Here is a 13,724-nt window from a genome sequence, read left to right on the forward strand (position 1 = left end):
GGTCAAAATCATTGAGAATTTGTTTTAAATGAGATCAGATCGTGAGATCATGCTTGAGCTAAACTATAAACCCATCTAGCAGAGCTTTTTTTTTTTTTTTTTTAAATCATATCCTTAATTAAGTAGTAGAAGTAGCTGTACTACAGTGGAAACATATTGCTGGAAAATAATTATTTGTGGAAAAAAACTTAAAAAAACAAATCTGTGAGACACATTTTAGAACACTAGTTGAACTGGAGCCAAGAAATTACTTTAATGTACTGCCAAGTATACACCACAGATAAGTGCAACAAGTTGACCTTAAAAGCCAGTGACAAAACAACTTTGTTTAATGGACAAAAATGGACAAAAATGTCCATTAAACAGGAGAAAAAAAATAATTTCAGGAGAAAAAATTAATACCGTTATGTATTTATCTTGTGTGTTTGACTCAGCAGCTTGTAGTCATCTCAGAGATGATGGACAGGAAAGTGCTTGTAGCAAAGCTGGGATTCAGGAGGAGCTGCTCCAGCACCTGTGCACCTTTTTGCCTTGTGTTTACTGAACACATGGCACCTTTCCACAGACGCACCAATGTCCCACCTGGTAGATCATCATCATGAGCATAACTTAAAATAAAATCTTAGCAATAATATTTTGTGTTTGCTTGTGTGCGTGTGTGTGTGTCCTACCAAGCAGACTGTCAATAGTCTTCATCCAGCTGAAGATATACAGTGTGTGGTTCTCCTCTGCAGTCAGATCAGCAATGTTAGGGGCGCTGTCGCCCTCCTAAAATGATAAGACAGAACGGAGAATGGACAAAAGCCTTCTCTCACTTTGTGTGTTTCAGAAAAAAAGAAGTGATGTGTAAAATAAACAGATGGAAAAGGTTGAAGATATGTACCTGTAAAATCCGACTTGGCAGAGGGGTTAGGAAAAGCACTGCTTTTTCCATGTTGGTCTGGAATCGAGCTGCTGCTACATATTCTGCTGAGTTCAGCCAGCTGTGAGCAAATGACACTTCTACAGAGGAATAGTGGCTCTGCCTGTAGGAGAAGCGAGAACACAGAAGCTGAGATTAAGAGAGCTGAAATTTGAGATAAATGTTTGGCTTTTTTGACCACTTGCAGGGAAAAACAGCAAGGCCTCGTCCTTGGTAGTTTTGGTGTGCACTGAACTACCAAAAATAGTTCAGTGGACAAATTTTTTTTTGTTTATAAACATTTATAAATAATAAGGATAGTGATCACTTTTTCTTTAATACTTTTTCCAGCATCATTAGTATTGGTAATAAGGGCATTGATGTTAAAATTTGTGCTGGAAAGAGTACTGACACTGCTAAAACTAACAAGACTGCCAGAAAAAAAAAAGATGAAGTAGATTTAGTCAATGTCATTGTCATGTATGAATGTGTGTGTACATGATTTGTAATATGTAAAAACAGGATGGGTGACTGGGGGAGGAGGGTATGTGTAAATGTTTACTAATGAAATGCATTAAAATGATAGATTTTATGATAGATAAAAATAGATACTTTATTGATCTAACAAGGGGTGTTGTGTTACAGCAGTAGAATAAAAAATGAAAATGATATAGTCTACAATTAATAAGCAACATGGTTACAGTAAAAGTAAAAGAAATTACCTGGGATTACATGCTGCAGAGGCATAGGTTGAAGCCATTAGGGCATCCCAGTAGACACCAAGGATAGTGTCTTTCTTCACATCATCAGGCAGAAGAGATTCACTAGTAGTCTTCAGACCCTTAAAACAATATGAACAATTAAAGGAGTACACCTATTTCAGCAATGTAGCTTTGTTGCTTCATAAAGCGGGTGCATTCAGGGAAAACAGACCCGTTTTGAACTATAATGGCACATGGCCCCGACTTTTTAAAATGTAATGTTTTCTACTAAGGGCAAAATAATACAAGTTCAGTTCCCCTTTAAAATTGCGGGATAATATGATGTGAATAGAAACTGTGTGTATATGTACCAGTGTATATCTGTGTTTCAATACCTGAAAAAAAGCATCCCACTTAGACATGGCATCAGGGTATTTAGCTTTACAGTCAGCATAAGTTGTACAATAGTCCTGTACTCCTGCAGGCACCTGCATCTGGACCTGGTAATGTAATAACATACATGATAATATGCACTATATAACATACATTATAAATAATACAAAATGGTCATATTCATTATTATTTAAACTGCAAATATTTGTGTGATGGCATGAAAAAGTGTCCTCTTCTTCTTCTTCTTCTTCTTATTATTATTATTATTATTGCGGTTGTTGTTGTTGTTGTTTTATTTTCAAAGTGTTCATTTTCAGTTTAAGATAATACCTGAGCTCCTGCTCCCATGAAGCCCTGTTGTGCAGCAGACAGAAAGGGAAGTACAGATGCAAAATAGTTCACACCTGGAGAAACATAAAGAGGTCATTTGTATTCCCCCTGTGTTTATTTTTTATGCATTTGTTTCTTGTACTTACAGGCCCACCAACTCTGGGTAGAAATGCACAAAGGCTCTGCTTCCAGGCCACAAGTTGTTGCACCCGTTGGATCAGCGAGACGCCCTGTAAAAACAACAGATCATTAGCTGTGGTCTTGTTTCTTTGTTAGTTACATTATTAGGAGGCTCTTTATTCAGTTTTGTACTACAAAGTTTGTTAAATTGTGATGAAAGGATTATTATTGACTTAAAAAAAAAAAAAGAAATGATACTTTGACTTCACCTGAAGTTAACATCCATCCGAGCTGCAGTGGCAGTCCCCACAGCGGACTGTCAGTAGCATTTGTCCCCATGGATCCCATGAAGGGGTCTGTAGCAGCTATCATCAGCCGGTATAAACTCATGCGGTGAAGGTAGTTCCAGGGGTCTGGAACCAGAATCCCATCGTGCATTGGCAACTCAGTCACTTGGCTGGCCGTTTGTGCCCAAAGGATGGGAGCGCCATTTTCTAGAATTACTGCAGAGCTGCTGAGAGACACTGCACATGCCAGGACAAGGCCAAGGACCAGCAAACGAAGCATGACTGAGGTGTTGGGTCTGCAGAGAAGGACAGAGTCAAGAGCAGCTACTCTGGACTGAGAGTTTTCCCTTAAATACAGCATTTGTAACTTCTCTGAATATCAAAGTCAGTGCATGCAGATGTGCACCAATCACATTAGTCCATGTGACATATGGCTCACTGGACCCTGACCAACAGATAAGAGAATTTAAGTACATAGAGCTCAATTTTGTCCAAACATAGAATACTGAGTTCAGTGCAAAGTACATCTGTTCATTGTTCAAGCTGATTTGTTTACATGAACCCAAATCCACAACTTTTATAGTGATACAGTGATACCATCAGTAAATTGAATCTGGAAACACAAACCCCAAATAAATTCTAAGAATCCTTGGAAAAATTATACAGATTTTTACCCCCTTAAGTAGCCAAAGATAACACTTTTTATCTGGAAAAACTCATAAAATTTACTTTCACATACACTCACCGAAGACTTCATTAGTTACACCTTGCTCGCACCAGGTTGGGCCCCCTTTTCTCATCAGAACTGCCTTAATTCTTTGTGTCACACACTCAACAAGGTGCTGACCATAGCCTTAGTTTTATGTTCTTGGCTGATAGGAGTGGCATCCAGCGTGCTGCTGGAGCCCATCTGCTTCAAGGTTCAGTGGTTATTTGAGATACTGTTGCCTTACTATAATCTTGAAACAGTCTTTTTTCTCTTTTTTGGACCTTTCTTTGGAAACCCTAGAGATGGCTGAGTGGGGAAATTCCTAAAAGAGCCAGACCAGCCCACAACAACCAACACCTTTAAAGCCACTATAACCTTTCATCCCCATTCTGATCCTCAGTTTGAACTTCATTAGGTTATCTTGGCCTTGGCTATGTGCCTGGACATTTAGATATGGTCTACATGTCTATGCATGTAGTTGCAGCCATGAGATTGGCTGATTAGAGAATCACCTTAAGAATCAGTCAAACCAGTGCACCTAACAAAGTGCAGTATACTCCAGTGAGTCTGTACTGGATACAGAAGTTAAGACTGTTATTGATTTGGTTAATCTGAGTGAACTTTGATGTGCCTGATGCGTCTGGTAAACAGAACATGTCTCATAGCTTTATGTAACATCATAATGTGTTTTGTAAAATTACCACGGAGTAATTACCAATTACCATGGAGTAAACACCAAGAACCAAATTATAACTACAATTTTAAAAAGTTGAGGTGGTGTTAGCAAGTGAACTGTTAGGTAATACTATTTAATCCAGATTCTGCATTATTCTGAAAGCAAAGCCAATTTTATATGTAAAGTAGGGTAGCAAATTAAAAAGAAATATCTTTCAGCAATATGGTGGCATGTATGTATAAATGGCCTGTATTTATATAGCGCTTTACTAGTCCCTAAGGACCCCAAAGCGCTTTACACATCCAGTCATCCACACATTCACACATACATTCACACACTGGTGATGGCAAGCTACATTGTAGCCACAGCCACCCTGGGGCGCACTGACAAAGGTGAGGCTGCCGGACACTGGCGCCACCGGGCTCTCTGACCACCACCAGTAGGCAACGAGTGAAGTGTCTTGCCCAAGGACACAACGACCGAGACTGTCCAAGCTGGGGCTTGAACCGGCAGTCTAGCACATATAAACCACAGAAGGTGAACCAAAGCGCTTTAGAGACTGACACATTTACATTACATCCATCATTTGTACACAGTTCAGTTCTGGCCCATTAATGCATGAACATGAGCCCTTTGGTCTTGTTGGTGTGTCCACCGTGGATGATCTATTCTGGCTCCTTCGTGAATGTTCAGGTTGGGATCTGAGGAGTTTGATTTATGCAAATAGGAGGATGCTGCCATTGGAGGGTGCTAGTGAAATATTTGGTGGATAGACACCTGTAAAAGTAACATTCACAAGAATTTTAAAATACAAGGTTTTCCATGAAAACGCTGCATTGCAAAGAGATAATGAATGTATTCATTTCACCTGTCAGTTGTTTGTTTTTGTTGTGGTTAATCAGTTATGACCCATGTTAGCTGCAGGACCACTGTTTCTTTCCCCACCTTCAAGGACATTTCCCACAAACTCTGTATTCACAAAGCCACCATCATTGTGTATGATCCCCCACACACCTGACACAAACCTTTTACTCTCCTGCCGCCTCACAAGATGTACCAGAACATCTAGTCCCTCACTTCCAGTCAGTGCAACAGTTTCTTCCTTCAGGCCTCAGAAAGCTCAGTACTCAGAGTCTGGACTGGAAACTCATGCACATAGAAGTGAACACCCTACATGAATCAACTAGACTAGTAACATACATACACACTGAAGCACATGGACACACTTTACACATTCATACTTATATTGTTGTGCACATTTCTGCACACATAGTGCAATTAAATTTTACTTAATGCCAAATCAAAAGTAGATTTATATTTTAAGGTAAAGAACCTACAATAACAGTGAGAAAACTGCTACAATCAAATGACCCTCTATGAGAAAGCAAATTGTGACAGTGGGAATAAAAAACTTTCCATTTAACAGGAAGAAACCTCTGGAAGAACAAGGCTCAACAAGGGGAGGCCATCTGCAGTGACTAGTTGGGCACGATGGGAAGGAAACAGGCTAAAAAACACACTGTGGAAACCAACCAGCCAACTTTACCATGTAGAAAAACGGCATAGGTGTGAGGTTGAAATTGCACTAATTGTTTCTTATATAAAAGGGGATTAATTGTGCTGTTAAACGTCTTTACGTTCAGAGAAAGGGGCTTTTGTAAAGTTGGCCCACGATTTAAAAGGAATGTATTCAATTCAATGTGAATTCAATTTATTAGGCCGATTCTGGGCCCCGAGCATCATATATGACACCCAAGACCTAAACAGAATTATAATCCTTTTTATGGCTCTTACACTAACTAAAAGCACTGATGTTGTCCAGTGTAAACTAGCATTTTTGGAACTGATTTGGACCCCTCACCTGCCCACGAACCAGCATCTCACCTGGTAGCCTACAGCCGATAAATACCTAAGAATGAAAGATCATGAAGCACTTAACCTGTGCTGCGTCGTTGCTCTGTTTTTAAGAAAAGGACAGTTTTTTGTTTCTATACTTTTCTGGCCTGCATTATGTTACCGTTTGACACCTTTAATTTACAGCTGCGATCTCGCTGGGAGTGCAGCAGACATCATGTGACGGAGGAGTGGCCAAAAGTAAAAATCAGGAAGCACAACGACGCAAGAAACAAGTCACGAGAAAGGTAAAGTTCAAACTTTTACACAACTCAAGTAAACTTTTAGTCATTCTTGACAATTTCACTAACGTTTTAGACGACCAACGTATTTTTACGAGGTTGTTTCGTATTTTTAAGTTTTTTTGTTTTGTTTTACAACGAAAAGCGACAAACATCTTCATACTGACTTCCCTTGTAACTTCATGACTCTTAAACCCGCTAATGTTAAAATGAAGAGCAGTGTACAGGTAACATTAGGACAGCGTTAACCCCAACAAACACAAGTAGGTCATAACTAAGTATTTGCAGTTTATCCGTTCATGTTGATGGCATAAAAAAATACTCTGGTGATTTCCGCATTTTTTCCTTGTTGGCAAGGAGACAGAAACAGAACATGCACTCACACTTTAATTTTTAATTAAAGCAAACGAGAAATATCCTGTCACTGTGACAGTTTCTTAGCAGGTGGCTATTTGCATATTAAGTTTCAGTCTTTTTTGAGTCAGGAAGTCTGCATGAGGAGCTTGTGCTAAATATTCCCGGCCCAACACTCCTTCACTTCAGGTTGTACAGTATGATATGAGCACCTTTATCAGACTGTAGGACTTTCCTTTTGGCCTTGATAGCTGTTTTTTTTTTAAGGTTAAAAGATGAAAATATTTTAATTCTGCAGCATATTTATAATATTTTATTTCACAGCATTGATATCAAATCATTTTAGCTGTAATGATCATTTGTGTGATCCCTCAATAATGTAAGTGTATTAGTTTCGCAGTGTTTTTAGTGGATAAGTACCAGCATAAAACTTGTTATTGTTACAGTATTTTTTATTGTTTCAGGTTACTCATGTTTACAGTATCACATTCCAAAGAAGCTGGACCTCTGAACCATTTCTAGGTCATGAGTTATATTATAAAGTGATTTATTTAAGCCACTCCTTCACTTTACTATTTCAGCTTCCAGCCTTGCTCCTCTTAGCTTGAAGCGTAAGCTTACTGTGACTAATCACACACTGTACTCAGTGTTTGGGGGTGGGTCCACTGTATTCCTGTATAAAAGAAATAAACTTGCCTTCTCAGAGCTCTGAACTCAAATTTATTAAACACTGTGAGCAATGAGGACACCAGCCGTGTGGCAGGCTTTACTGTGTTGTGTGAGAATAAAACCTCAGACTGAGTTCATGAGTATTAAGAAGCACCCAGTGAAAGATAGTAGTGAGCTTCTCAACAGATATTTCTGGAGCTTTGCTTCAAGATGAAAACCTGTAGAAAGAAGGTGAAATGTAAGGGGGTGTCACAAACGTTGCATCATTTTTGGGGAGAGGAGATCACAGAAATCACTGTTTTATCTTGTATTTAATGCTGTACTAATGTCAAAGACGCCATAAATAGAAACACAGTTGCAACATCTCTTCTTGGAAATTTGCAAAATACAATGATTATACTATATCTACACAAATGCTTTCACCCCGAAAGCCTCTTTTTTTTTTTTTTTTCCTTTTTTTTTTCTACACATGACAGTCACGAGAACAGTGAGCTGACTCCAGACGCTAATTAGATCTCACTGTTAACTCATGAGCGAATCGAGTGAAGCCTGTGGTCTTGTGTGTCCTCGTAGCTTTCATCATGGCCTACCAGGCTGGGATTCCAGAGGAGCCCAGTGTTTTGGTTAACCAGATCAGCTCCAACATCCAGAAGATCACACTGCTGAGTAAGAAATGCACACATAAAAACGCATTATTGTCAGCCAGCGCGTCCAACACGTGGACACACTTCAATACAAATAAACAACATGCTTCTCTGTGACTTTCTTGCCAGCCTCCGAGCTGCAAAGGGCAATCTCTGTGCTGGGAACTGAACAGGACAGCAGCCAGCTACTACAGACGATGTGAGTTACTGGGGCTTGGTTGGATTTACATACCTGGGCTGTTATCAGAAGTATCTTAGTGAAAGTGTAAATGTGCAAGCGTAGAAAATGTTAGACTATTACAGCAATGTTTAATGCCGGCTAATTTTTTTTATATACTCTAAATTACTTCTGATTCCTTTTAAACCTATGCACAGTATTATGCCTACCATCCTTTGTCTTTGTAATGTCTGAGTACTATTCTCTACTTTAACAAATTCATTTTTTAATGTCATTAGTCAACAGAAGCAGCAACAAGGCAACCACTTGGCAAAGGAGACTGACCGACTGATGAAAGCTTTTACTGCACTCCCAGTCGGACCTGATCAGGTAATGAGTTTCTAAAGTCTTCCTGATCTAAAAGGTTTGTCACAGTCAAGCAAACCACAAAGAACAACCTCTCTTTCTGTCTGAAAAATAAACTCACTGGCACAAAGGCTGTAGTTCCTCACATGTCCCTGGGGCCTGGTTACAAAATTGAGTCAGTCTTCATAGACTCCCATGTTAAATGCCCAACTTCACAGCTTCACTGCAGAAATAAACGTGTTGACAGATTGAAACAAAAATGCTTTTGGCTTCTTCTTAGCTATAATTGTTATTTATATATCACATCATAGCGCTTCACTCTTTCATTCAAAGTGGTTACTTGTAGTTCCAAAGAAACCATGGCAACATCTAAATGTTCAAAATAGCAGTCCACTGACCAATGAACATTGTAATCCATCTTTTCTGTAGAATCTGTGGTACCATACCAGACTGATTAACTACAGACCATAGTTCTGACAAGTCCATTTGTTCATCTGTTTACAATATTTTTGTGTTTACTTTAGCGTCAGAGAAAGATACAGAGAGAGCGCCTGCTGAACGACTTCTCCGCTGCTCTGAACAGCTTTCAAAAGTCGCAGCGAGATGCCGCCAGCAAAGAGAAGGAGTTTGTGGCCAGAGTCAGAGCCAGCTCCAGACTGTCTGTAAGTAACTGCCTGTCATCAGATCACCAAGTTGTTGGGTAGAGCATTAAACGACAGTTATAAAATAGGTACTGTATGGGAGTATGAGAGTGGGGTGAAGCCACTGCTATAAATGTAAACACATATATTACATCATTGCGTAGATTTAGACGGAATTCAGGTCTTTTGACACGCGTGTGAAGTGCTGTTTAAGAAGTGTTGTGTTTTTCTGCTTAGCCATAAACTGGACGACACATACAGGCGATTTTTGTCAGCATAAGTGCTTGTGATGGATAGCAGAGGAGAATATGTTTGGTATCCTATTGAAAACCTACAGAAGAGTAGAGACTTGAAAATTAGACATTCTTGAAACCATAGAAAATAAAATAAAAAATGGTTTTATGCAAAGCTTTTTAGTAGCTTGTTTAAGCTTTGCACTAACAATCCAGCAAAACAAGTAGGTGCTGTACATCAAGGCTCACTGCCTTTTTCCTTTCAGCAGCAGATTTCACTAGTGTTTGTTCTCACTTTCGTGTTTCTTACTGTTTTCACTCTCTGCTTCCCCTCTCCCCAGCCTGCCGAGGCAGATGGTCACCATCGCTGAGTGTAGTTCTGCTGCATGTTAAGGGGGTTATCTTTCTCTCCCCACTGCCACAAAGTGCTCGTTCACAAACCTTGTTGGGTTTCTCTCATCAGTATGTCGGCTTCTGCTGAGAAATGTCTACTTTTTTATTTTTACAAAAATCCACATAAAATTGTTATTGCACTGTATTCCACCACAGTGCTTGCTTGAAATAGTCACAGCTGGTTACAGTTTCACTCCTCTCTTAAAATTGTTGTAACCGCAGGCGTCAGTTCAGAAGTAGTTTCACATGAAGCTGTCACATGATTGTGAATCAAAAAGTATCTTTAATTGTGATTGTTGTAGTCACAGATTCCCATGATTGGACCCACTCACAGCTGTGTTCCCGTATCTCACTCTTGCTTATCTCGCTTCACTCAAAGTTGTTTTTTTTTTATCTGCTATGCTGCTGATAAGTAGGAACAGCGTGTTACTGCTGCTATGTTTAATAATTTATTTTTGCACAGTAAATAAAGCTGCAAGGTGAATTTATTCAACTTGGCCATGCATATATTTTAACAATGAAGTGTTCTGCAAATACTGAATAATTCTTTTTCTTTTACTTACATATTGCAGCAAAGGACATTCTGTACTTACTGAATCATTGCTATACCCATAATCAGGAATAGAAGGACCTCTGCAGATTTGCAACAATAAGACTTAAATGTGTTCAATTGACTTCTAGCAGGGTGGTCAGCCTGAAGACAGCTTTCGAAATGTTCCTCCTATACCGAGGTAAGCCCACTGTTTCTGAACAGTATTATTCTTTCTGCTTTTTATTATTATAGTAAATAATGTTTTAACTACTCTAGTTGCATCTGTATGCAGTGATTCCCAGATACAGGTTCAGGCTGACGCTGTCACTGAAGAAGATCTGAGACTGATCCAGGAGAGAGAATCAGCTCTAAGGCAGCTGGAGGTAGGGATCAAATTTCAACACCTAATATCTGTGCAAAGAAAATTCCACAAACACAAAGTCACAAACATACTGTAAGTGCCTCTTGAATATGGACCGGCTCTCTTGATTTTTAGTCTGACATCGTAGACATAAATGACATCTTCAAGGACCTGGGTGTGATGGTCCACGAGCAAGGAGACATGATAGGTAAGAATCTTTCAGTAAGTTAATGCTGACAGGTGTAACAGCTTCACATTGACAGTTTACGGCTCAGTGAGCAGGATTGTGCAGTTTCTACTCTTACCGCAAGTAAATTATGTATTTTGTTTTGTTTCCTGCAGATAGCATAGAAGCCAACGTGGAGAATACCGAGACCAATATCCAGAAAGGGGTGCACCAGCTGGCCCGAGCTGCAGGCCACCAGGTAATGTGACAGAGATATCTTAATGTATGATATGACAGAAGTGGTGAGGAACAGGAGTATGAAAAGACAGATGAGCTGTAATAAATGCTAGAAAAATGAGATTTTAACTTGGATTAGTAAAGCAAGACTGGTTGTTAGAGCCCGTTTCTGTAAAGCAGAATGTGTGCATGACTCTACATCATTTAATCAACTTATTAGTTAGATCATAAAGGAAAGAAAATTCAAAAACATTAAATTCCTTCTGCTTATTTTCTTCTAGCAAAGCTCCCGGAAGAAGATCTGCATTATATTGATAGTGTTGGTTGTTGTTGCTGTTGTAGTAGGACTAGTCATCTGGGGCTCCCTCAAAGCCTGAGGGCTTCCTCCTCCTCCTCCTCCTCCTCCTCCTGTGTTTATCACCATGGACCAAGAATGAAATTTCATTCTTAATCTTTTTCTTCTTCAAAAACTGACAGAGGGGAAAAAGATTGAAACACCGTCTCTTTTTTTTTTTTTTAAGCTTTTTTTTTTTTTTTTAAATCAATTATGTTTTTAAGATATTGTAGTCCTCAATGTCAGGACTACAACCTTGTTTGCTGTGAAGCAAATCTAGCTCTGGTAGCTTTATTGTCATGATCAGTGTCTGATTTAGGCATGGTTTCCTCTGAAATGGAAGACTTATCAGATGAAAGAGGCGAGTATTCGTGTTTAGTGGCAGTCATTGTTGTTGAGTACGTCCTGCCCTAGCAATGTGGAGTCGCTCCAATAAATTGAATGTACACAATACACACAACGCTCCTGGGTGCAATAAGCAGCATGTTGGTAGGGGACGTTGCTACAGCTGCCTCTTTTTGTCTGGTTACATATGCAAAATCCACATACTATAAGTTTCTCAGCAATAAAACAATGAAGTGCAGTATGTAAATTAAGTGGAAATGAACAAGCGCTAGGTGTGGGTTGCAGTAAAATGTAGCCAAACTACAGTCAGAATATTTAAAGCCTCTGAGGGGCAACAGTGTTTTTATCTGTTGTTTCCAATATTTCAAGTGATTTGATTTTTATTCAGTCTTATGTATAACAAAAATAAAAGCAAGTGCAACTTTAATCTTGCTGTTAAGACGTTAGACTACACTCCAAATAATAAGGGGAAGGGTTTGTTATTATGAGACCAATTCTGGGAAAATGGCAGCGCTGTGTAAAATGTAAGTAAAAGCAGAATGCAGAAAACGTAGCCAACCATGAAAAAAATGTTTTACCCAGCGTCCCATTTTTTTTTTCCTTTTTCCAATAATCATGTTTGTACATTCAGTAGGGACTTATTTCTTTTAGCTTGTCAGGGAAATCCTTTTCATTTCACTGCCTGTCACACAAAGGATTGAAGTAAAATATTCACAGTAAATAGTGCAAAGTCAAGTAATACACAGTGAGAGCATTTGTAGGTTATTTGGCATTCACTTGTGGTTCTCAGGAAAAGGCATCTAATTGAGCAAATTACGTAAGAGCTGAAGGAAAGTTGTCACTATTTTCTGTGAGAACTCTCTTATCCCTTGTTTTTAAAAACAAATAATTAGACGACCGATCTTAAACCAAAATATACTAATGCAAAGTATCCTAAGTTGCCTTGTATTAGTAAACACTAACACTGTTGTTGTCATGCTTCTGTATTTGAACCCGATGGAAAATTATGTGTGTGTGCGTGCGAACTGTCTTCTATTTGCTAAATAAAAATTCAGAATCTGAAGTGTGAAGAGTGATTTTTAACCAAAATTGTAGGATACTTGAAACTAGATTATGCACTTTCTGAGACTGTTGTACTGCTACCAAGTTGGAGGTAGAAAGCTGAAGTGAGATAGCAAATTAAAAATTTTTTTGAAATATATTTTTAAAACTTTATTTTGATTCATTTTCCTTTTCAGTAACAAATGGAAGAAAGAGGGGGAAAAGGGAGGTGGGTGGGGTGGGGGGTTGAACTTAACCCATGAACAGTTTGGATTGTTTTGTCTTATTCATCTTCTTCTTGATCTTATGACCTCTTGGTGATTTGCCTCCCGTCATACTAGAGCTGAGACAGATTCATTGTCAACTGTGACCTTTTTATTTTGAAAATCGAAGCACTTTGTTAATGACTTGAATTGACATTTTAAATTTCACAAAATAAAAAAAATTTCTTGGTGGGGAAAAAAGCTGAGATTTCACAGCCTCCTATTCAGTTCTTGTAACTATCCCAGGGCAGTTTTGAAAGAGTTCGGTGAAAAACAAAAAAATCCACAAAATTTAGAGCAGTTTTTAAAAAAAAAATTATTTATTATTATTATTATTATTATTATTAAGGATATGTATGAGAGAAAGACAAGAAAATGATGATAATCAATACTTAAGTCTGTGATGATTTCGATTTAAACTATAGTATGACCTGAAAGTTTAATATAAATTGGTGTTTACTGTATGCCCATACTCAAAATCACAGACAGCCAGATGAAATTTAAATCTACCAATTACTCAATTTCAAATTAGTCATCACCAACTGCCCCATATGCCTCCACATATGTCAATAGTTAGTTACCATGGTGAGAGCATTTTGTGTAACAGGCTGCAACCAACTGTTGACTTTTGCAAAATGGGCTTGGCATTCCTCTTGCACAATGCCTCATAAAAATCAAACCTGTAATTCATATCAAAGCGTTTTAAAATCCATGAGGTTCCCAAGAAGTTGCTTTG

At 38.6% G+C, this 13,724-nt stretch overlaps 2 protein-coding genes across 5 annotated transcripts; one reads left to right on the top strand and one right to left on the bottom strand.

Moving 5' to 3' along the window:
• Positions 1-239: 239 nt before the first annotated feature.
• On the bottom strand, positions 240-6,077 carry LOC309689884 (protein LEG1 homolog). 3 transcript variants are annotated; one of them, XM_082506564.1, is made up of 9 exons: positions 6,002-6,077; positions 2,715-3,028; positions 2,472-2,555; positions 2,326-2,399; positions 1,998-2,102; positions 1,624-1,742; positions 884-1,025; positions 672-768; positions 240-582 (listed from the first exon to the last, which is right to left on the bottom strand). In XM_082506564.1, the coding sequence occupies exons 2-9, from the start codon at positions 3,010-3,012 to the stop codon at positions 431-433; spliced, it is 1,071 nt and encodes a 356-aa protein (XP_082362690.1). In that variant the 5' UTR covers positions 3,013-3,028; positions 6,002-6,077; the 3' UTR covers positions 240-430. The 3 variants fall into 3 exon arrangements, with proteins under 3 accessions (XP_082362690.1, XP_082362689.1, XP_082362688.1); XM_082506563.1 differs by lacking the exon at positions 6,002-6,077 and adding an exon at positions 3,478-4,312; XM_082506562.1 differs by lacking the exon at positions 6,002-6,077 and having other exon boundaries at positions 2,715-3,413.
• A 91-nt stretch (positions 6,078-6,168) lies between these two features.
• On the top strand, positions 6,169-12,747 carry stx7l (syntaxin 7-like). Of its 2 annotated transcripts, none has more exons than XM_082506565.1 (10): positions 6,169-6,258; positions 7,849-7,941; positions 8,049-8,118; positions 8,376-8,466; positions 8,967-9,104; positions 10,391-10,440; positions 10,534-10,624; positions 10,738-10,810; positions 10,945-11,027; positions 11,287-12,747. In XM_082506565.1, the coding sequence occupies exons 2-10, from the start codon at positions 7,857-7,859 to the stop codon at positions 11,380-11,382; spliced, it is 777 nt and encodes a 258-aa protein (XP_082362691.1). In that variant the 5' UTR covers positions 6,169-6,258; positions 7,849-7,856; the 3' UTR covers positions 11,383-12,747. The 2 variants fall into 2 exon arrangements, with proteins under 2 accessions (XP_082362691.1, XP_082362692.1); XM_082506566.1 differs by having other exon boundaries at positions 10,394-10,440.
• Positions 12,748-13,724: the final 977 nt, after the last annotated feature.

This window comes from Aulonocara stuartgranti, assembly GCF_965226115.1.
Source record: "Aulonocara stuartgranti genome assembly, chromosome: 15".
NCBI classification, from domain to species: domain Eukaryota; kingdom Metazoa; phylum Chordata; class Actinopteri; order Cichliformes; family Cichlidae; genus Aulonocara; species Aulonocara stuartgranti.

Excerpts from the sequence above, each read along its gene's own strand:
- LOC309689884 (XM_082506562.1), bottom strand. The coding sequence starts at position 3,093 with ATGCTGTATTTAAGGGAAAACTCTCAGTCCAGAGTAGCTGCTCTTGAC. Across the intron at positions 2,556-2,714 it reads CGGATGGATGTTAACTTCAG|GGCGTCTCGCTGATCCAACG; the intron begins GTGAAGTCAAAG and ends TTGTTTTTACAG. Across the intron at positions 583-671 it reads GACTATTGACAGTCTGCTTG|GTGGGACATTGGTGCGTCTG; the intron begins GTAGGACACACA and ends ATGATCTACCAG.
- stx7l (XM_082506565.1), top strand. The coding sequence starts at position 7,857 with ATGGCCTACCAGGCTGGGATTCCAGAGGAGCCCAGTGTTTTGGTTAAC. Across the intron at positions 10,811-10,944 it reads CGAGCAAGGAGACATGATAG|ATAGCATAGAAGCCAACGTG; the intron begins GTAAGAATCTTT and ends TGTTTCCTGCAG. Across the intron at positions 11,028-11,286 it reads CCCGAGCTGCAGGCCACCAG|CAAAGCTCCCGGAAGAAGAT; the intron begins GTAATGTGACAG and ends ATTTTCTTCTAG.